The sequence below is a fragment of the Rissa tridactyla genome, chromosome 3 (genome assembly GCF_028500815.1).
Source record: "Rissa tridactyla isolate bRisTri1 chromosome 3, bRisTri1.patW.cur.20221130, whole genome shotgun sequence".
Classification (NCBI taxonomy): domain Eukaryota; kingdom Metazoa; phylum Chordata; class Aves; order Charadriiformes; family Laridae; genus Rissa; species Rissa tridactyla.
Genome location: NC_071468.1, coordinates 29,380,046 through 29,405,336, shown reverse-complemented (window position 1 = coordinate 29,405,336; position 25,291 = coordinate 29,380,046). Strand labels below are relative to the sequence as shown.

The window sequence follows — 25,291 nt, the reverse complement described above, 5'->3', positions numbered from 1 at the left end:
GCATTTGCTAAACTTGGTGTACATTTTGTCTATACTATTATCTATAGACACACAGAGTTTTGTAAAGGTTTATGGTCTGTGATCCTGTAGAAGATCTGTTTATATAATAATGAGATTGATTCTATGTTCAATATACAACCAATGTACAGAAAAAAAAAAAAATCAATACTTTGGCTTTCGGGTTTAGTTTCACAATGCGGTCAATGTCTTTGTCTCAGAAAACTGAATAAAATAACTTTAAAAGTAGCTACAAGGACAATAAGGATTTCCAAAGTTATCATTCAACACTTGTTTAAATTCCTTGCTATTGCTTACCGGTTCCTAGCATTCATTGCATACCTATTCCAAATTAACAACATTTCTTATCAAGAGCTTAGTAAATCAAGCCTCTGTGCAACACTAAAGTCTAAGTTTGATCACAAGAGAAGCAGTGTTTATAACACTATTCAGAACAACAAACTAAAAGTTTATTAAACTGATGACGTTCTCGCTAGGTACAGTAAATCAGAAAATGCCTGCAGTGCCAGCAACACGTACTGAATGTGCTCACAAGGTGGGGCTTTAAATATTTGTATTTCTTTCCTTTTAGAGAGATGGCATAAAATAAATTTATTTTCTCAAGGGCAATACACAACCTATTCATGCCTTGACATTAGATAGGTCTTGAGGAAAACAAATAGCAACACTTCATTTTTTTGCCACTCTGGAATTTGATTCTTACATGAGTAAGTCAAAAGTTAGAAGAGCGATTTTTTTTTTTAACCTTAAGTATTTTGTAACTTCGTAACAAAGTAGAGGCTTCCTAAACCAACAGAATCTTGATTTTATATATTCTTTGGACTCACACAGGGATACTGAAATCTACCACCAACTGCTATATTAGCGTATGCAATTTGACCACCATACACCAGTAGTTGTCTATCAAAATATAAATATATATAAATAAACATAATAGCATTATGAATCATAATATGATTGAGAGTGCAAGGGTTAGACATACATATGAAGATGCAGAGTACCTTCAAAAAACATGATCGTTCCTGGGTACATTTTCTGCAAAAGCATTCCAGTTATCTCAGCAAGTGAGAAATGACATGAAGAATCCTTGGTTTTAACATCTTAAGTCTGTGCATAAAACTATTCTAGCACAAATTTGTACACAAAATTACAATGAGTATTTCCATTCAAGTAAGATCAAGGTTATCAAATAAAATACTTGATTTAGGGAATGACAAAATTACTTCAGAAATGCCACTACACCCTTAGCACAGCTGTCCTGTACGTATGCCTTGGGAAGCAACATGTAACTAAATACTGCCACATACCACACAGAGGACCACTGCTTTCTTTTAGTTCACAGAACTAAAGGCCAGTGTTCATTTAAAAATAAAATGATCAATATTTACACTTCAGTTAAATACAGCCCCATTTCTTACTTTCTGAATTTACCTTTCAATAGAGCAGGCTTCTCTAGCCTTTGGCTTGAAAGCTGTTAGGCAGGCTACCAGAATTCATTGCTTGCTTTTCAGTGTTTCACTCACTTTGAAAGATATCCAACCAGTTTTCCCCAAACAGAACAATTCCTTCACCTCACAGTCCTTGCTGACTGCGTTCCTCACAGTGGTGGTGTCCCTGGGGACAGACATAAGTCAGGCACTTTCTTTAGATGGAGCCCTGAGGCACAGAAAGAGGAAAAACACCCACTGACTCTTGAGTGTCCAAAGCACCAAGAATCTCATTTGTCGAGCATTTGACATTTCTGCCTTACCTGTTGAAATCACCGTTTCATCTGTGATTTGATTCTGCGTATCAGACCCAAGGCTTTCAGGAAAAGAACATACTAGCCCACCATCACAGAGAAGCCTCTGGCAGACTGAGAAGGATAATCTGCTCTCCAAGCAACAACCAACTGCACAAACCATGACATCCTCATTTACACAGGCAACCCTAAAATTATGGTGCATTTTGTAGAGCCAAGGATTCAAAGTTAAAACACACTTCTGTGGATACTTTTTGAGGTAAAAAATAAACATCAAAAACCCCATCATCTGGAATATCAGCTCCTCCATAAATTGTTAGCGGGATTGCAACTTTCAGACTAGCTCAGTTTCTTTATAATTACACAAATGAAGTGAATGAAAACATTGCAGCAGTCAACAAAGAGCAGCAGTTAAAAAGAATGAAAGATGTATTTCACCTGAGCAGTCACAGGAAGCTGATGCACACAGAGATCCCTGCAAACACAGTTCTGTTGCTGGTGCCTGTGGGAAGCATTTTCTGGTGCACCCACAATTTCTTTCCAGCCCTCTTGAAGCTGGGCTGGCATAGCCTCCGTTCCAACTTTGACTTCTGGTCTCGGCCCAGTTACTCTTTAGGACACATTAATTTCATTCATTGTGATTTCATTCCAGGTTCCTCTCTAGACAATCTGGTTTCTCTCTTGAAAAAAGCCTCACCAAATATGTCTTTATTTCCAATTCCTCTTCCTGCCCAGCCACGATGGTTTTACTCATTCTTCTCCCCCACATGCTCCTTGCTTTATGACTCTTTCTGACTAGCCTTACTGTTTGTCCAACTCTGATCATCTGCTCTTAGCATCAGAAAGCAATATGGATCCTTTCCCCATATTTAGGCTATAAAGTCTTGTGGTATAAAAAAATAACTGTTAAATATATATGAATGAAATTTACAAAATATATAAATTATGATAGATATATAAATTATGAAATATGTATCTACAAAATCAACAAAAGATTAAATATATGAACATGAAAGTGGTAATATATATTAAGTGTTAACTGTATTACTTAAGTATTCCTTTTTGAAATGGTACTTTTGGAACACGTAGTACTAAATTTGTTTTGTTGTCTATTTCTATACTATCCAACATTCGAATTCCCAATTTAAAAAGAGGACTAAGAGTAAAATTTGCTACATATTTCTATGCCAGGTTTCAATTATCATGCTGCTTATTATTCAGCACTGAAAACATTTCAATAGTTACCAGATTCTCACCTCATTCAAATTAAAATAATTGGGGGGGGGGGGTAATCAATTTTAAAGAGAAGACAATGTTTCTTATTCATTTGACAAGCCCTGCCGAAGACAATGAGATTCTTTATATTAATAAGGCAAGACAAATTTGACTTGTACTAAAAACAATTGAAAAATATGACAGTAATTCAAAAGCTGACAATGCTTTCAAACATTTGGGGAAAGATGGCACATTGCAGTTCTGGTTTCAACATCTTACAATATTTATGTCACCAATAAGATCCTACTTCAGGCAGGGTCAAAGTAAACTGTCAGTAAAATAAATCTTCAACATCTAGGCTTTCTTCTTCCCTATATATATATAAAAAATGTGAATATATATAAAATTATATGTGTAATAATTATATATACCTATATATACACACACATAAAAAAGACCACACCCATTAGACTGATTTACTTAAAAAAAAAAAATCACAGGACAATCTCTTCTGAGCAGTATGTGCATATTTCTCATTTTGGAATAAGAAACATTTTGCAATTGCAAATCAAATCCCTATATTTAAATGTTCAGGTTTGTAAAAGGATCTTAAAGGATATAATTGGACTCCTCACTTTCAGGATCCTCCCTATTTCTTTTCGACAGTTCACACTCAACTACTAAAACAGCTGTACAGAGCTCTTTAAATGCCAAACCTAGACAATTCTGTTTATTCTAAAAAAAAAAAAAAATATGCAAAGAACCGATTAATATATGAAAACACAGAGTTTTCATTAATTGTTCTCACTCATCAGCAGTTCAGTCTGATTCTAGATCAGCCTTGCAGAATTATCTGGCATAACATCTTTCCCTTCTGTTACGCTGTCACTTACCTTAACAAACAGTAAAATACATGACTGCATACTTTAATACTAAATATTTACTATATCATTTTCTTAAGAGCACATAAACAGAATCCGCAAAAGAAAAGGCTATAGTAATTATGAGGAAATATATATTTGAAATAATGAGAGCCACCACACATTTAAAGCACTTAGATGATCAGTTTTTATTTGTCTGAAATCATCTATATTGTTGTGCTATATGTCCTGTCAACAAAACTAAATATTTGGAATTCTGTTTTATATATGTTGATTGCTATCATAATTACTTTTGCCTGCCAAAGGAAAATGTGAGGTATTATAACTTCTGGAGGTTAACACAGGAGACATGCAACTGGATGCTACATTATGCAAACATTTACATTGTAAAGCATTTATCAGCTGGAACAAAGACTGCAATGAATGAAGCCTCTGCTAGGTAGTTGATCTTGAATGTGTATTTAATACCACTACTATAATTTAAGGTTTTTTTCAATGCTAGGTATGACAGTGTGTTTCTAATTCTAGAACTGGAAAATTCAATGGGAATGTGAAGGATAAATACTTCTTTTTAACAGGTGCTTTGAAAACAAGGAAAAGAATTCAACAGGAAGTTTATCTGAGCAAACAGTTAGCAGGTATTATTTGGAGAGCTTTCAAAAGCTGTCTTTCTCTCTGAGTCATACAATTTCTTCATGTATACCTATTGCTTTTCCTTAAAATTATGATAAATTCAAAGACCGTATATTTCACTGTCCATTTAGAAACTAGTGTAGAGATTTTTGCTTTTAAACGCCAAACCTGTATGTTTTTAAGCATGTTGTTTGCCCTACTGCCTTTTTGAGTAGCTACACAACTTTAAAAGGCACCTTAAAATCATTGGAGAACATTGCTTTTTGCTACTACTAACATTTAAATCTGATTACTTTTAAGTGAAGGCTTACAGGAGCTGTTCTCATTTTAATGCCCAACTTTTATACGAAGTAAAAAGTCTGCTTCTTCATGAGAAAAGTCTCAAAATTCTTTAAGCGTGCCTACATACAACAAAGGATATTTAAATTGCTGTGTGCATTTGTTCCCAAACATTCATAAGTCCTTTAACTTGATGGCTATATGTCAGAGTTTCTTCATAAAAAACAATATAAACTGTGTTTTACAAAATCTAAATATAGATCAAAAAAGTGACAAATGTCTTACCACAAAAAAAAAAAAATTGAACACAAGCTTCAGCTCATACCTTAGACCCATGGATTTCCAACCTTTGTCAAAGATTATTATTAAAGTCCTTGTTAATATACCCCCCTCCCCGATAACAGTTATTTTATACAAATAGTTGATTTTTGTGTTTGACACTTGTTCACATATCTGCTTTTGAAGGTGATGCCTACTAATCTCAGCTGGCAAAGAGAGAAACGTTACAGTTGGTAAATACCAATAGTTCACTGCTGCTTACTGAATACTTGCACTAGTCCAATTAGAAACAAACAAAAACCACCTATGTAAAAATATTTTTTTTGAAACAATCTATGGTTAAAACATCTTCCTCTGTTACTTTAACTCAGATTCACCTTCAGTAACTAAGCCTGTCTCCACAGAAGATGAGCAGCTGAACACCCCTTCCTCATAGGGAATTTATATTGGTTAGTTTTCAACAGAAAATATAATGCACGATTTTGAAAGCAGATTATGGTTGTGGACAGTATTACCAAATTAATTCTTAATAGTAATAAAAAACCCCTCTGTTTATCTGGCTAAGCTCATTTTTAGCAGAGTCTTTAACCACACAAACAAAAGGAAATAATATTTTCTACTTTGGGAATGTGCAATTAAATAATAAATAAATCTATAAATTGCCTCAAATTGCCACAATTTCAAAATGAGAACCAATATACAGCAAAGATAAGGACCCCATATACAAGCTGCTTGGCCATATTATGTTTTATTATGAAGATATTCCAGTATTTTTAGCCTGACAGACTTTATACTGGGGTGCTGATTTGTAAAACAGCTTAAGAGTATACAGTGGTTTAGCTGTGTGAATAGGTAAATTTCATGGAACTGGGTATGTGCTTACAGTGAGGTATGCATAAAGCTGCTGTGTTCACATTCTAAATTCATATCTATTGGCAGACTGCAGTGGGGTTTTTTTCTGACATACTGTCACGAGGGATTCTCAATACATTTATCTTCTCTTACTGTCCAGACGAAGCTCCAGTAGGCAAGCACATAAAAGCTCTGAGCCCATTCCCTTTGCTTATTCAGGTGTGCTGGCCTCCTCTACTTTCATGAAACCACCTGGTGTTATAACCATTGGACTCTTGTCTGAAACCAAATAAATTCTACATAAAATCTGCAGCTGCCATATGGGAGGTTAAAAAAAAAAACAACAATCAAAACCCAATTGATTCCTTCCATACTTTTTGAAGGAAACGGTTGAAGCACCTAAATGAAGGAAAGAATTTAAAACTCTGAATACATCAGATTAGGAAATGAAACTCCAAAGAGAAGGAGACTGCCACCTGTGATGAATTCCAGCCCATGCCACTACGCGTGTAGTAATGCCTCCTTACCCGAAGGAGGATTACATTTTGTTGTCATGGCACCTACACTCAGTTGAGCAATGACCAAGTCTCACTTCTGACACAGTTCTAAGTCTTTGACTTTAGATAAGCCAAATGGGTGGCATTTAAAATGAGCAGCCGCTCCTGTAAATGTAGTACTGCACAATTTAACAAAGAGCCTACAATAAACCTACGTGTGGGAGAGGTTAGAATTCAGGTCGGATAGTGGCCCTCAGCATTCCACCACTGTAAGTTGTCTTGGTTCTGTCTCCCACTTCTACCTCATGAACAGCTCTGTAACAAATCTAGAGGCTTATGAGACTTCCTACCTGTAAAATGGATCTAACATTTATTTCACAGATGCGATATTGTACAGATTAGTTAATACCAAAAAAGCGCCTTTGGGAGTATACTGTGATACTTACCCTTTTCTGAGCTGATATAAACCACACATTTAAACAAGACAATAAAACACTTCCTTAAGATATTGGAATTGGCCTAAATATAAAGGGAAACCTAAAAGTTGAATTGGGGGAAAAAAATATCTAGATAGTGAATCTTACATTCAGACAACACTAGCATAGATGGAAAGAAAGTAAATTTAACTCACAAAGCACAGGCCACAGTTCAACAATAAATATCAATAGATAAGGAGTCGGTGCTAAAAGGTATAACAGTCTCAAATTAGTTTCCTTTTAGTCCTGAATATGACCTGCAGAGTTCCATTTCTCAGGTGCAAGAAGCACAAATACATTTGAGTACTCCCAACTTACCAAAAAAGCCCCCAACAAACAACCCCACCATCTTGCATTATTTTACATTCCGTCACATTTATGGAATGTCAGGAGATGGGAGGTAGAGGGTATTTCAGGTAGAGAGCCATTACAATCCTATTCTAATTTTTGCCAGACTACCAAACATGTCACAAAGCCAGTACACATCTCAGCGTAGCTGCAACTCTCCTTGAGCACAAAGAACTACAGGACAAAACTATGCATAGAAGCTTAGATAGGATACATCTGTAGTACAAATGATTAAAACAATGGCTTTCAGTAAGTGAATGCAATTATAAGAAAGAAAATCATCAGGTGACTTTCAGTACAAAAGACAATAATGCGTTCTATAATTAAGTATAATGTTTCATTCAATGCATCCTCTCCCTCATCTTCACATAATTAAAAACTCAAAACAGATTCATGTTTTTCATTCTTTTGTTGCATTATTCCATGATAAAGTATAATAACAAAAAATAAATTACAGATTTTAATTAAAAAACCATTCACCAGAGCAACAAGATAAGAGGCTTGTGTACAGGGCAGAAGCAGTAGATGTCTTGTATCAAAACTTTAGAAAGCCTTTTGACAATTTCATGAGAAACACAGTCTAAATAAAATGTGGCTAAGACAGGTGCAGAGCTGATCAAGAAAACTGACTCTAGAGAATAATTCTCAACAGTTTACTGTAAAAGCAGGTGATTTTATCAGGTGGAGTTTCCATAAATGCCTACACCAGATTGTGCTCTGATCAGTGTTTTCATTGATCATCTAGATGATGGAAGGAATATGCTTATTAAATTAGCAATATATCAAGTAGGAAATCCAGTACATTGAAAGACAGGCTTCAAAGGACAAAAGCAATCAATTGAGAGAAGTCTGGAAAGAGAGGAAAAAGTTCAACAGGGACAAGTACAATATATTGCACTTGGGTAGGAATAATCTGCTACATAAATACACCATCAGGAATAACTGATCCCTTTTGAAGAGGACCAGGACCTTATGGCAGGTCAAAAGCTCAACATGAGTCAACAAAGTCACGCAGTTGAAGAGAAGAAAATACAGTATTGGGATATTACAGGCTGGAAAATACAAAATCACCTGGTTTACTTAGCATTATGAAGGTCTCAACTGGACTACTGTGCCCAGTTTTGACACACACTCTTCAAGAAAGATACAAACAAAAGTCTAAACGAAAGTCAGAACCTAGCAAAAAATGCAGCTTAAGAAAAAAATAATAGAATTTGGCTTGCTCAAAATAAGAAAAGAAGATATAGGCAAGTCCATGTGATGACTTAAAATACCTAAAGACCTATTACAAAAGAAAATTTCATTTTTGCCAAAGAGCAAAACAATAATAAGTTTATGCATTTCTACCAGTAAGGAGAGCAGATGTAAAATCACCATCGCAAGAACCAGTATGTTCTGAATTTTTGTTTTATGAGCTAGTCACTCAAGTCTTTTGCAGGTGGGCTGCAGTGTTAATTAAAAACCACAAGGCTGGGTTTCCAGTAATTAGTACAAACACGCAGTTGTACATATATTCCTCATACAATTTTCCATGTACCAAACCACTTGTATAGGGGGCTCTTTTAATCCACCAAGTTTACCAAAAATCAGTTCTTTAGATTTTTGGAATAATGCCTTGTCTATTTCTTTCCACATTATTGCAAGTATTTTGAAAAATTATTAAAAAACATAGAATTTTATTTAACTGTACTGAGACTCAATAACAGTATTTAATTTGTCAAGCTAAGTACCTGAATAATAGTTCTACATTGGATTTTTATCTGGTCACTGCTATGTAGATTAGTTTTCATCATACTTTTCAGTCAGAACTATCATCAGACAAAAAATTTCAAATGGATATATTACTCACCAAAGGCTTCAAATTCTCATTTCCAGAAATATTTTACTCAAAATAGTTCTGTTTGAATTCAATTCTGTGAACTGGTGCTGAATTAAGTTGAAACATTTCATGCCACCACTTTCAAAAGAAGACACAAATTCATCCATTTGAACATGATTTTTTAAACTAAATACAGTGCAAGCTTTAAGAAGTTCTCTAAAAAGACTTGAAACAAAACTAAAACAAGGTGCAAGCCATCCATAACATTTCTGTTACATTTGTATGGAGAAAATGAAGAACAGGCACTGTCCTTGCTACCTCCAGACTGCAGCCACTGATGAGACTACACATCAACACAGAGAAATGCCCCATCCAACATGTAAGTCAGATCCCATCAGCAACTTTGTGTGGTATTGAACAGAAGGTAGCTACTCAAGGATGTACTCCAAGCACGGCATCCCTTGAGCATTTTTTTGCACCTCTGCACCTCATGCCTGTGCTTTTGTGAGGAGCAGCACTGAAAGCACAGCTAGAACATGGCAAGTAAAAGGAACGGTGAAAACAAAAAGAACAATTAAAGAAACACGCAAGTTCCACCCAAACTGCAACAACCTACTGCACATCAAGCTAAATGAAACTAATTTGAAACTATTTATTTCATTTATGCTCAAATTTTAAATATTTTAAGAGAAAACTCTACAATACATTAAAAGACTAAGTTTAATTAATAACATAGCATGCCTTAAAGGGATGTTTTCCGTTGTTATCCTACTCTATCTCAATTAAAAAGGTGATTAAGATAAGTTATCTAATGTAAAAGTAAAGCCCATGAAATTAATTAAAATAATTCATACTCTTCTCCTTCCACCAATCTAATTTAAGGTGTTATACCCTATCTTCAAATTCTTTTAATTAATTTAAATCAAAAGATCCAACTTCTCATGATAATCCATTTTGAATACACAGAATACTTTCAAAAATGCTTCCGATTATAGAAGGTCAACACCAGTGCATGAAGTCAGACTGTCATGAGTAGTACACTTAGACACATGTTTATGCAAACAATTTTCATAAAGATTAAGACAACAGATCTGATGAAAAAACCCAGCTAATCAGTGTGCCAAGGTACAAAATACTGCTCAGCAATACAGAAAAGTAACTGTGGTTGCTCTAGTTGATTCATATATTTTTACCAAAAGGTTCTCATTGGAACATCCTAAACCAGAGAACCAATTATTACAAAAACTTCATAGAATCAAACTGACGAATGAAGAAAGAGGGTTCTCAGAAGAGCTCAGCTGGGCTTCTTCACCTCCCACTTCTCTGAGCTGGTGCCATATTTGAAAGTATAGGCACAGAGTCAGGTTATGTTGGAACATGTAGTAGAAAAAAAAAACCAACAACAAAACTTTAGAAGAAGCGGATCCTTGATCACTGTTATGATTGTTCTTTTCACATATAGGCTCCTGATAAAAGACTTTAGTGAGTGGGGAAAAGCAGAAGATTGCAAGACAGTACTTAAAACAGACAAATCACTGATGTTCCATCACAGAAGAGTTTCATAAAAACAATTCTGATACCGAGAGTAATTTAAAAGGTACCTGCTTCTCCTCACATACTTATTTTCTGCTCCATTCCATAAGCTTTATGCCAGTTATGTCAATGTGACTGCTTGGGACGATGCTGGAAACTGAATCAGTGAAGTGAATTGGATGGGGGAGGGGAGGGAGGAAGCAGCTGTTTTTTCTTAACCCTGATCATGAAATGTTCTATGTAAAAGGTAGCTGCATAGTGAATAGTAAATTGTAGGTATCATAAATACGATATTTAATTCAAAACGACATGTATCATTGCTATCCAAACACTCTTCCAGTCAATTTATATTTTGTTGAAGGCTTTCTCAAGAGGGTGTGAGGTTCTGACACAGTAAACAATTTCAAACTGCCACACCAGCAGAACAAGAGAAGGCTCAGAAGACAACGAGTGGCAGTTTCTTCAGGTGACAATACCTACTGAGGCACGGAGAGGCAGGAAGCATATTCAAGTCAGTATGCTTCTCCCCACAGAAAACAAGATGTCTCCTCTAAAAAAAAAAAGGGGGGAGGTGGGAGGGAACATCCACAGCAGCACCTGAAAAACGCAATCTGCTCCCTTGCTGATTCTAGGTAATGTTACACGAAATACGGGAGCACCTCTGCTGCCATGACGGATGCCATCCTATGCTTTTCCCCAGGTAGCTTGATGACATCTATCCTTCCAGGCATGATAAATCAGTAGCTGCCAGGATCTCTCCATAGAGGAGCTCAGATACCTTTCAATCACACAGCAAGAGCTCTGATGAAACAAGTAGCTCTCTGAACACATCCTCATATACTGCTACCAGGAAAGAAGACATCCCTCTTGGTCTAGTTATTTGAGAGGAAGGAAGAAAGAAGGTTCTTTGTTTTAAAGTAGATTTTAAAATATTTTTTAAGTAAATAAAAAGGAGTTACACAATTACCAGTTTTAAATAAGCATAATTTTAAAATTAATACCATCTGAAAAAAAAAAAGTGAAAACTAAAAGGACAAAATTAATACTCCCTCGCCCACCCCCCCCAAAGAAAAAACCCCGCAAGGTGGTCTTGAAATTTAAGAAAAATCCTTCTCTTGTTGTTTTCATGAAAAATATTACATGAAGGGGCAAAAATATTCTCCAGTTTAGCTAGTTCCTTTATTGTGAGGGGAAAGGCATTTTTAAAACCCCCACTTTTTTCCAATATAAAACTTGTTGCAGAGACTGGAATTTCTAAATGTAAAATTAGCACAAACAAAACCAGTTCTGAAGATGGTGAGTACGTGTTTAGTAACAGTAGCTATATCCAGACACTATGTTTTCAGGAAACTATGCAACATTTTCCAGCAATAAAGCATTTAAAAAAAAAAATAATCAAGAAAACAAGCAAATACGTAATTCTTCTTTTTCTGGATTTCACATAGATTACCTGTTTTCCTATATAAACAGAGGTAACAGAATTTAAAGCTACCTTATTTACATCTACCGCAAACTGAAAGCTGAAGTCTTTGCAGGATCCACTCGCCTACAGAAGCAACAACTTTGGACTATGTGCCAGGGGAGCTCTGTGACTGTAGCACCCTCTGCTGCTTTTTTAGTTCCAAAACATGTAATTGTACACTCAACCAAGTAGAAAATAAAATGAATATATACTGAACATGTTGTTTCTTGAAAATGGTTACATTATTAACTAACACTATGTGCAGTTTAAAAGAAATTGTTTTGCTATTACATATAATATATTTGCAATTTTATACTACTTGAGCACTCTGGAATATCTTGTTTCTGTGTTAACATCAGATAGATACTCGATGAAAATCCTAAAACATGCTGTATTTCGCTGCTTAAAATTCTCCTTTACAGACATCATAGCTTGCTTAGACTGGTGGTAATCAGTAAAGAGGTTTATATTTTGGCCCTTGATCATTTCACTTAATTTAAACATCTACATAATTTGAAACTGTTACTTCAGGGATATAATTATATAAGCATTTTAGTCATAACTGCTTTGTCCTACTAGGAAGATAGTGGGAGAAGGTGAAGGTGATATTCTCAAAAGTTCGTTCTTGCAGAATTTTCCTGGCTTTTTTGGACAATCTGTTGCAAAAGAGATTTTTCTTCTGCAAGGATAAGCATGCCATGAGGCTCCTGTAGCCGGCTGATGCTATCTCACAATGCCACTACTGAACCTTCTGCCTGGGATCCATCAGTTCTTTTAAAGGACTATCTTAGGACTAGAGATGGTCTCAGGATGTACCATCTTTTTAACAGATGGCATACTGTTGTCTGAAATGAACAGACTGATCCTTTCCTTCATTCTAGTCCTCTTTTCCCTGCCTCCTGTTTATGCATAGAATTAAACCTGAATGAAGTGCATTTAGCATGGCATCCTGTCTGTGTGGAGAATTCATTTAGAGTTTTCACGTGGAAACTGCCCTCTAACAAAGGATGAACAAGAGAGAAAAAATCGAAAACTTTTCTGGGAAAGTGAAAACCAACTGTAATTTGTAGTGTGAATTTCCATTCACATAGCAATCCTACAATGAAAACTATCTTCAGAAATCTTCCTGAAAGAGGCAGAATACGAGTGTAGGTACCAAGTTTTAAATAGACATTGTGCAGAGACAATTTCCAGAGTTAAACACTTGGGACTCTGCAATACGCCATTTACAGCTACTGCAGGTGGCTCCACTTTTGTTCTGAAGTCGTACTGGTATAAAGCAGCACATTTGGAAGCAGTCACAAGTATTCCTCAAAAGCTGCTTATTGATATTTTATATAATGCTGCCAGCTAGTGGTACATCTTGTACTGAGTTGATATCTACTGGGAGCGTAGAGAAAGTGGTATTAACTAGAGTTTGCTCTACCACTCTTCTTTTGATGGTGTATGGTGATGTGGCTGTTAAAGACCATAAGCAGAAAAGATCAAAAAGTGAAACAAAAAGACCATAGAAATGCTCCCCGAAAGAGCTTGTTTTAACACAAGGTACTTAGGAACATTACTAGAAGAAACAAAAAAACTCCCCCCAACACCACACAAACCATGTTATTTGAAACAAATTATTATATTTAAAAGGGATGTAATATGCAACATATTTCAGTTTTTTACAAAAGCTGTTTAATATACAATTATTTCAGAAACTAATAACCTCTAACAAAACATTAATCTTCCTGATAAATACCCAAGATGGCAGCCAAAACAAGCACACAAAAAACTAAAATATTTAACTGTTTTCTGATAACTTGGTCCAAATCGTTTAAGTTAGTTTAGTGTCCAATAAATAAATTCTGACTATGTAGTGTGCCCTAAAAGAACATTAAAGTCTACAGTTATTCAATGGGTGCCCTCACAGAGCATGCTACTGTAGATGGGACTGATAATACGTTCAATACTCACTAGTTCCATTAATGTTAGGTATCAGAAGAAATAACCTAATAGTGTTAAAGACCATTGTAGAAATGTCGGGTTGTTTTTTTTTTTTTTAGGGCAGACTATCATTTGATAATGTGAAGTTCTTGAAGAACACCACAGCAATTGTAAAAAATAGACGACCTAATTTTAGAAATACTACAACTATAGTTCCCCTTAAGTGTAAAAGGAGGCAGGATTCCTACCTACTATTTCCACTGTGGGTTAACACAAAAAGAGCCAAGAAATACAGAGAAAAATGTCAAAGAGGGAACCAATTCAAGTGCACACAAATTCGTTCAGGTATGATCCAAATAGAGCAGCTCAATAAACACATGGTTGAGGGAACTTTACTGTGACAGACACATAGTTGCTCTGGCTCGGACACTGGGGACGTTTACAAAAATGGGGATGTAACAAAAAAAGTACGATTATTACACTCCAAGCCAGTACTTCATGCTGCCAGAGGATAACTAGTTTAGAGTTACCCTAACGAAGTGTCATCTAGAGTGCTTAGTAAAATGGGTATAAATCTGTAATATTTTATCAATATAGACAGATGCTTACAGACACAGACATTTAAAAATGGGGAAGCAGCAATTCTGGAAATGACTTAGCAAATGCTGTACATAATAGCAGAGCATGAACCCTCAAAGCAATACCGAATCCAAAAGGAAAAATACGAATCTTTGTATATAGAAACAGTAAGAACTACTACAAATGTCACACTACTTCCGCGTTAGCACTGGTGTTGTGCCTATTAGTGTAGTAAGTCTTGTTCTACCATTTGCAGTCAACGAGAGAGTAGCTGAAATACTGGAAAAAGCTAACAAACCGAAGAGTTCACAGCACATCTATCAATATTAAAGCAAATGAAAACTTCAGCAGAGTAATTAATTTGAGTTAACAAGGAAATTTGTGTAGATTGATCACAATCTAAGTACTCACACAAAGAACAAAGATTAAGAAATCACGTTATTATGTTTAACAGAGTAAGGTACACTGTCTTGATCCAGTATGTAAAGGTTATTATTAAAGCACTTTTAGGCATTTAAAAAAAAATAAATATTTTTTCTGCTGTGCAAAATAAATACCCGAGTTGTTACGTAACGAACTAACAAAACAATATTTTTTCTGGATCCAAAACCCCAGTTTGGATTATTTTCCTAATTTTTTCCCTTATTGAGAACAGTTTATGAGAATAAAGTAACTTGTTATAAAAGTCCCTCTAGCTTTCTATTCTGAGAATCTACAACACCAATCTCTCTAAATGCCTCCCATAATTTAGGCAAAGCATCATTAAGCTTATGATGCCTACATCTATAGCTGATGTCAACCTTAATTACAAATGCGCATTTTCTTTCTCAGCCTTGGTATTATTAATTTGGATATTCATATATCCCTCAGATATCATTTTCATTCAAAAATCAGAGAGCAAATTTCTCTTTGGCAACAGTTAAAGAATATATCCTGAAGTATTTTGTGTCCGGACCACAAAACTGCCCTCAATGTTCAGAGCTCAATGAAAGCTAGCAAAGTTTAAAAAGGAGAGCACATAGCTTATGATCATTTTTTCCTTTTGAAGGCAAAAGTTTATTAACTAAATTGACCTTTTTGCTAATGAAAAAACGTTTACTGAAACATAGTTTCGGAATACTAAGACTGGAGTTTGGAGATGAAACGCATATATATCAGAACAGTTTCTATATCATTGGTTTGATAAGAAGGAAGAGATATGCGCACATTTCTTAAATATCTGGCAAACTTAGAGAGACCCCCCCCAACTTTATTCTATCAGTTTTCTTGTTTGAAAACAAACAAACCAACCAACTAACCTAAGAAATAAAGCAGAATAATCAAATAAGAATTATATGTATATCTGTAAATGTTAATTATATAATAGTAATTACTCATTACATCAAAAACATTTAAATATTTTTGCTCAGCTTCTTTTCCATGATCTACTACAATTTTGTAATTCAAGTCCATTAATAGCATAGATAATTTTATTAATAAGTATACTGAAGCAGAGCCATACTGGGTCAGATGCTGAAGGTCCACTTATAGCTCATCTTGCCTCAGGTTAATGCAGCCAGTAACTGATGCTTAGATAAGAGTGAAAGATCATGACAAACATATCATCCTACTGCCCCATTAATTTTCCTAACATCCAGCACTTCCTAAGCCATACGTAATGTCTTTATATTTAACAGCCACAGTGAATTTTTCTTGCACAATTTTTTTCCCCTTTGCTTTTTGAATTCATGTCATGTTCTAGGATCCAAAACATTCTGTGGGGAGAAATTTCACAACTTGACTGTGTGCCTTCTTTTGTTTTTCTCTGGTTTGAGTTTGCCCTCTCCAAGCTAGAAGTATCATCGTTTGCTTCCTGTGTTCTTGCACTGCTGCTCCTCAGATAGCCACTGCTGGCCACTGGCCAACACAAATCAATGAGCTAAACTAATTTTTTGTCCAACCCAGTCCAGCTGCTCTGATGTTCCCACCGCAGTCACAGAACCAAAAATAACCTGCACTAGGGATGACTTAAGGGTGTATCCACAAACAACTGCGCTATATAAAAACAGCATAACATATAAAACACTACGGTAGGTAGATCTGTACCTCTGACCACAGTAATGGTGTTTCTCAGCTAAATGAAATGGTTATCGAGGGCTCATGCAGAAATGTTTTACAGTGATACAACTGGACTTCTTCTACCAAAATAGTACAAAATAAACAATGACTTACAGACGTTCCCTGTGTTGTCAAAACTTGTAAGAACATCTTTAACATTTAAGAGTCCATTGTGAAATCTGGAAGAAAATATAAATACTTACTTTAAGAACATATAAACATTAAAAAAATTAAAAATCTTGCCTCATCAGAAAAGAGGTTCACTGCATGCATTCACTTCTCACAAACACCTTTCACAAGCAAGTAGCAAACAGGTACCACTGTAACCAGCAGGGGGAAAACAAGGGGACAATCACTTGTCTTCAAAGTTTCTCCACCTAAATTCATGAACCAGGAGCATGTTTCTCAGAAACTAATACTTTGGAAATGTTTTCGTTTTGATAAAGTGCATCAATTTTTGTTTAGTTGTGGAAGACACATATAGGAAAGGAAGAATTTTGATAAAGTGATTTCTTTACAGAGGAAAAACAAAAGACTATTTCTGAACAGCAGCTGCACACACATTCCTATTTTCTCCCACTAAATCAAGAACACTTCATTTAATTAATGTGAACAATGAAACTGATTAATGTGTTCAGTGAACTGCATTTTCTTTGGTTTTACCCAAGTGAAATAAACATTCAAAACTGGGGATAATAAATTAACTGAATTTCACATACCAACTGCAAATTTTAGAACAGTGAGCAAAACACTGACAGCAGCAGAAAGAACATGCACTGAAGTTGGATACAAATTTGCCTAAGATAAATGTTATAGATGTCAGGCAAGTTGGATTCTCACCAAAAACAAAAAAAGCAGCTAAAATTATTTTAACTATTCCAAGCTAATCTAGGCCCAAAATGAACAAAATGAAAATAAAAATAATCTTACACTTTACAAGAATCAATCACTTAGCTGTTTCACAAATGCAGCAAAAAAAATCTAAAAATAATTCAGCAAAGCAGTAAAATACAATATTTTAATAATATTTCAAATATAGCTTCTAAGGCTGTTTAGGAATGTGCTAATTTGAAATACTGGAAAAAAATGGGAGAAATCCAACAATTCTAGCACCTACAAAATTAGTTCCCATTCTCAGCTTTTCTTTCCTGAAGGAAGACTGTTGTAAGAATGCAAAAAAATTTAAAAAACAACCTTTGTGCAAATATGAAATTTTCTATTTATAACAAAAAAAGCTATTTGTAGCTTCTGATAAGCACAAGCATTAAACAAACATTTACTTGTTAAATTTTGAGAAGCACCAAACAGCAACTAGACTAATTCTTAAAAAAAATTAAAATCAAATGGAAATTAAACTAACAAACTGAAATGAGCTCATAATCAGGGGCAACAAAATGTATGAAAGATATGAGATTCAACTGGACATTAGAGCTCTTCTCCCAGTTACATGAAACCAAACCAAAAATACATTCCTTAGCTGCAGTGGAAGCCTACAGGAATTATGACGGACCACATGGACTTAAAATGCACTTTTTTCTTCTTTTTTTTTTTTTTGCAAGTTTGTTTTCAATCAGATTGGACAACTGATGCAACAGAGTTCATTCAAGGGAAATGACAAGAACATGGACGGGATCAGTAGTTCCACCAGCCACAGAGCTGCCCTTTAAACTGTCCCCTGCTGCCTCCTTAGCATCCTACAAACTCCATAACCGTGCAGATGTCTGACACAGTTAGGATCTCTCAGACAGCTGTGGATGCTTCATCTCCTAAATGAACGTAAGATGGGGAGGAGGGGGAGGGAAGATGTTGAGACAGTAAAGAAATATTTTAATCTTTGTTGGCATGAAGATTAGTCTTGGGATAACATGTTTTAGTCCGGGTTTTCTCTCCCCTCAACTTCTTTATGTATATAGTCCATATATGAATGAGATTTATCACGCCAATCTTCAAGCGAAGCAAACAGAGGTGAGGATGAAGAATTTAGCAATCTAGTACCTGTAGTTCAACAGAATGCTATGAAGAAAGAAAACAGGAGTGTCCTGGTCTAGAAAAGAATACAATTTATGTATTTCAGGGTCAAAAGGTAGACAAAGGTGAAAAAGAGAAATCATACAACCATAGCACTGGCCTTATAATTATCACTAAAGCAAATTTCAGTCTGTTTCCAAAATAATGTTTTATAACTGGAAATGAGAAGTGGACAGCGCAGAGTACCTCAGTCTGAAGAATAAACTAAGATTCCACAATAGATGCATGCCACACTCTTACCATTTTTAAGGTTGTCCTGAAATCTTGGTGATGTTTTATTTAACCTACTGAATGTTCTTTGTCTACATTATTATTTTTCGAACACTCAGTTTTCATTAAGGATCAGTTCTTCCTGTCATTATAAAACACTCTTTCCATAATTAAAATCAACATACGCAAATGTCAAGCATATTCTTATATTCATTATTCAGTGGTCAAAAGCTTTTGGTGTCCAAGTACAAACACAACACACCCCAATGTTTGCTCTCTTGGCCAGCAGAGGCATTTTGCACAGGCCACCTGCAACATTCAAAGTCTCTAACTCTGTCTCAGCAATCTCTTTCTTGCTTTCACAAATACTGTTCGTGGCTAGGACATGAGTGAGTCATAATTTAGTGATGAGAAGCATCCAGCTTTGCTATGAGGGACTTCCCCCTTCTCAGTCTTCCAGATGCCCACACTCCACACTCATCGTGAAACAGAACAGGGTTTAACAGCTGCTTCTTTTAGTCTGATCAGCTTATGAAACCTTCACTGAACAAAAGCAGGGAGCAAGCTCAATCTCCTAGAATGAGAGGAGGAGCCAATATCTCAACAGTGATCTGAACAGCAAAGCTGCTGACATTTACTCCAAAAATCACATCTCAGGTCTTAACTATATTACCATTATGGACTATTTTAAGACTGCTCAACAGTGAACCTTCCCAAGTCAATTAGCATGATAGGAAAATACCTCTTCTTGCTGATAAAGCTTTTTCTCCCTAGACCAGGCTAAAGAGGTGGCACTTAAATTCCACTGGTAACCACTTCACAGTTAGGGAACCCAAACAGTGAAAAATTGAGCATAACTTCTATTGCAGACAAGTTTTAGGACTGAAGAAAGCAAAGTGCCAACAGCTGATCTACTTGTGAAAGGGAGTGCTCAGGGAGAGACACTTCCAAACAGCAATAGCCATATGTTTCTCCATTTGGAGAACTGTATTTGTAGGGCCTGCAGACAAACTCTGCACCAGCTATTCCCCAACCCTTTTCCATATCAGATCTGACTTGCAGACTAAAAATTTACATGCACCTGTAAATACAGGTATTCTCTAACCCTAAATTCTGCCATAAATTCATTGCTACTCAGTCCTGCACCTAAAAAACATAACTTCTAGCTTGGGGTCAACTGCTCTGCATACACCTCCCCAGCAGCTCTGTACCAGCTGCTGCTTCACTGTCCCATCCCATCAGCTGCTCCTCCATTACTGAGCCCAGAGAAAACTGCCAATACACATCACATCTTGTTTCTGTGAACGCCTGTCATCACCACAGCTTTCCACAGTATGCCTTACAAACTGCCCACAAAGAGTTTCTGTCACGTGCATTGAATTATGAAAGTCAAAGAAATGAATGACAGAAGCTTGTGGTTAAATCCCAACCCCAAAATTCCCATAAACTTCCATGGGCATCTCAAAATACAGAAGAACATTAGTATTTAGTGCTTTGGAATATGTCATGAGTGCTGTACAGTTCAACAAGTTCAAAGCTGTGATTGCTGAGATCAACAAAGTACTTCAAACAAGCATAGGTAAGCATCACACATAAAGTGAATTTCAGGCCAGCGTGGTTAATCTGATCTCCAGTGTTCTTATAACAAGTGTTCAAGGTACAATATGTAAAGATTTCTATGGCTGAGGCAGAAACTTACAGAAGACAAATCTGTCAGAATGACAATCTAATTTAACTCATGTTTCTCCTGATATGAGGCAATGCAAAATTCCTTACTCTGTGCTATGAATAAATCAACTTTGGATGTATAAATAAAGTAAGAGAAAGAGAGATATCTTTAAGATATATTAGTGTTCCTTCCTCTCCAATTCAGGCAACACAAGCGACAGACTTTTACATCTATTTATATACAGCTGTAGACAGCAGAATAAAAATAATCTTTCAGTAGCTCCCTATTAATGTATGCTTTTCATCAACCATAATGAAACAAAACTATGTTCCTTCTTTTATATTATTCTTCAACTGAATGAGGAAAGATAATATAAATAACTAAATACATACAGTAAACTTAAAAAAAACGATAAAAACTAAGGAGGAGTACATTTCCCTATAACACTCAAAAGAAAAAAACCACAACACATCACCATACATTATTAACCTAGATACAAAATAAAAGTACAATATTTGTGAAAAATGAAAGACAGGATAAGGGTGAAAAACTTACTGCTAAGGGTACTTTAAGAGGCGTGGTGAGTGTCACGACCAATTGTCCTCCCAGACCAGTAAGAATCTCAGAGTTATCTGCAAACTTTGTTATCTGATGAAATGTTTTTTTCTGAGCCAGAGTATAGATAGCAAAACAAGATAACTCCTCTTTCACTCCAGTTCAAGATCTCAGCTTAATATGGTAAGAAACCAAACCAATTGCTTCTTTGACTTGAAATTCTTTTTATAAATACACACGTCTTGGGCAATATGATGGAATAGTCTTACTTCCATCAGTGAATGAAAGCAGTATGTTACCAAATCACTTTTTATCTCTTTCCTCAGTTTCCTCCTTCTGTGGCCAAGCATTTATGCTGCTAAATCCACACAATTGCACTTAGCATGCAATAAATGGAACAAAGCAAGTTTATCATATCTGCAGAAATTGTCCATAAGGGGTAGGCAATATTCCTGGAAATCTGCTTCCCTTCATTTTTTTTTTATGTCTATCCCTAAAATAAAAAAATCATTAAAACTTCAAAATGTTATTAACAGAAATATCCTATAGGAACAGCCAATGGAATTCACTCCTAGACCATTTTCTAACATACCACTTGCCACAGACAAACAACATCCCTCTCATTTCTAAACCAAAGGTCTAGAATAATCTAATAATTTTTTTCATATTTCTATCTAAAGGTTCATTCACATTCAGAATAAAGGCATGACACCTTGTAAAGAACACTTAACACTCTTTACAAAGATTTAACCCTTCCTGTAAGCTGCTAACATTGTTCTTTTTGGTTCTGCATTTTAGTATTTGAAACACCAAATGACTGATCAATGGAAAATATTTTACCACAGAAATAACATATTTCTTCTCTAATTGCTTAAAATGAGCTTACAATTTTAAAGTAAATCCATATCCTGAAATAGAAAATTTGAAGATATTGATTGCTTCTTTTTTAACTCTAATAAAAGAATAATTTTCCTGTCTAAAAGACAGACACCATCTCCACAGTGAGACACTGAATCTTTATGATCTATAATCATTTCACTGCTAGAACTATTCATAAAAAATTTAAATTTAAAAGCATATTCCTGACTAAGAACAGAAGGATTTAGAAATACAATATTAAATAAACATTTAAAAATATCTCTACTAACTTACTCTATATCTTCTTATCACCAAGAAAACACATATGTAGCACACACATAACTTTTAACAGCAAAATGAAATACCTCCAAAGTTAAAAAGAACTTGAACCACGCTAACATGGAAGTTTTATGAATAAAAACATATTTTTAATGGAGAAAAGACCCAGAAGGCCAGATAATATCTGTAACGAAAGATATCTTTTTCCACTTCACACTTGCAAGAAATTTCACTCAAGATGAGGTTTATATCTTTTCACCTGCAGACTAGATTACTCAGTTTACCATATCCAAACCGGAACGTGAAAACTGCAGCAAGATTCCAGCTTGGACTAACATGTCTGCTTTCTCCACATTAGACTGCCATAAACATTCAGTCTGATTCCCAGGCTGACTTCCTGTCAGTTTAGGGATTTATTTTTTAACTAACATTAATTGCAAACAACACTAGAGAGCAGTTTCATGTATGTAGCCACTCAATTCATACGATCAAGACAAAGTAGTAGTGTGCGGGAGCATCAAATATGGTACAAATCCAAATGAGACTAGACTAATCAAATGAGATTCTCGATTATAACACAAGAAACTTCATTTTGACACATCTTTCACTGCTAACAAAAATATCACACTCATCAGACACTCCTTTTCATACCCCAGAGCTATGGCGAAGCACCCTAGTACCTATACAAACTTCAAGAGACCACCTTCCACCATGTATCGTGAATCTACATTTCATTTAACACACCAGAGATCACTATTTAACCAGAAGAGTTATGGGGATTTTTAATATGAGACAATGATGTTGTCACCTCAAGGATCTAGCCAAAACGGCACATAAATCCAGCTTAAATTTTTTAAGCAAAAATTGCCTTATATTGGCTTCCTGCTTTGGAAGATTTGTTATTCAGAAAGATTCTAAAAATAAACTCGTGACAAAAAAGTACGGCATAAGCTTTTCTTTCCCAAATGTGACTCCAACCTGAATTTGATTAGAAAAAGAGCAGATTATTAAAACAAACTGCGTTGAGAAGTTCAGAAAAGCACGCACATGACCAGGAGTTCCTACCAAAGCTTCTTTTTGCCTAACTAGTCCCCAAATCCCTTGAGAGCAGTAATTCCAGCTAGGTCATAGCACATCTGAATATACAATTTGATCAGTTTTGATAGCCCTTGAACTGATATAGCTTGACCTTTATACTCTTTGCCAAAAGCCACTAACAACCTTATGAACTTTCTTAAGTATTTAGTCTTGTCAAGATATTAGCTGACAACCCTTTTAACATCCAACATATGTAATAAGCTTTCCCAAGAAGATGTTAATGCATAAGGAAAACATATGTAGATGAAAATTGAAAAGCACATTTGTCAAGATTTTAGAGGGGCCATAGCAACATTATTTTCCTGACAAAAAGATACAGAAAAAGGCTCTCCTACTGAAGGACACTGTTCTGGGTTTACCTGACTGATGTTATTGTTAATAATATGCTAATAATATACTCCTGTTATCTTGTTAAAATCGTTCCTATTGATGAAAATTATGATAATTAATATTTTGCCAATGGGAGGGGAAAAATGAAGGGAGGACTATCAGACATACACAAGATCCTTAATTTTCCAAAACATGATCGGTTTTCAAAGATCCGGGAACACTTACTCCAAGATTTCTTGTCTTCTACATACACAAGATTCAGCAAGGAGAACTGTTGCTCTGTTATGTAAATTAAACTGTCACGTTTACCCTCTTAAATTACTGCTTCTACAAAAACAGAGAAGGACCTTTATTTAATACAGACTTAAGGTAAAGCGAATTTTGTTGCAGGATTTATACTTTGTCCCTGGCTAAATACACAGCGAGTATTTTCTCCTTCCCTTCTTCACCATCCTGCAATATTTTGAAATCGTAAGTATATACTATCTATTGCCACTACTTCAATATATAGAGAAAATATTTTAATATAGAAGTGGAAGTAAGCTTTGGGGTTGGGTCTTTTTGGTTGTTTTTTTTTTGTCATTGTTTGTTTTTGTATTTTTTTTAATAGATCCCTGAGTATATTCTAGAACAGAAGAAGATACAGGGAAAAAATAAAAATCCCCACGAGGAGACAATCACCCTATTCTCTTCAATATACAGTTTTTGAAACCCACTGCGAGCCTGCTCCAGCACAGGAACTGTACATTTCTATTGGCCAAGCTCACAGGAACATAAAAGGTTAAAACAAAATCCCCATACTTAGAAAACTATATAATGACCACCAGTAATAAAATCATGCATGAACAAACATGCTTGTTCACAGTCTACAGTTTGAGCTTTGTCCTATTATCAGTGAAGCTACTATTAGGCAAATTAAAATGCCAAATAAAATGATGACATGGGAAGTGATAGAAACAGAAGTACACAAGTATCAAATGTCAAAGCAAGATCAGCCTGACATCCCCTTGGCTGTTGTACTGCTGGCACAGGGGAACCTTAGCTCGCCTCCTACCTTAAAACTCACACAACTAGTAAATCAGGTAAGTGACACAGTGTTGCAAACCATGGTAGTGAACTAAGGAGGCTGAAAGAAGTTCAGGACTGCAGAATGCTCTTCACGCAGCATGAAGAAGTTCAGGATTGCAGACTTGCTCAGCCTAAATTCTACCTAAACGCCCTACTTTTCCCACCACCAGTGTGCTTCTGAAGACTTAAAACCAGGAAATAGAGACACTGCACAAAGAGATAAAGTAGACTAATCTCTGAGCATCTGGGTGAATCTGTAGCATTCCCCAGCAGTTCATCGGAAAAGTCCATAAGCAGGAAAAACACTGTACCTACTTCTGTTACAAATAGGCAATATTTTTTAAATGGAAAAGTTTCCTTTTGAAGCCTTCTAGTGTCAATAAGCTTAAAATAAAAAAATTAAGGCTTTATAAAGCTCTAAACAATTTTGCATTTGACTTTTCACCCAGCTGCAAACGGAAACCCACATGTAGTGTTGTGGGGTTGTTTTTTTGTTTCTTTTGGGGTTTTGCTTTGGTTTGTTTTTTTCTTGTTGTTTCATTTTATAACCTTGCAAAAATG

General features: G+C 35.5%; 1 protein-coding gene across 1 annotated transcript in view; it reads right to left on the bottom strand.

Annotated features, from left to right (window-relative positions):
* The window catches only part of CAMKMT (calmodulin-lysine N-methyltransferase), a 225,941-nt gene that overhangs the window by 193,663 nt on the left and 6,987 nt on the right, over positions 1 to 25,291 (bottom strand). Inside the window, exon 3 of the mRNA XM_054194030.1 lies at positions 16,750 to 16,814. Coding sequence (XP_054050005.1) covers positions 16,750 to 16,814 — 65 coding nt within the window. The remainder of the gene's footprint in view (positions 1 to 16,749; positions 16,815 to 25,291) is intronic.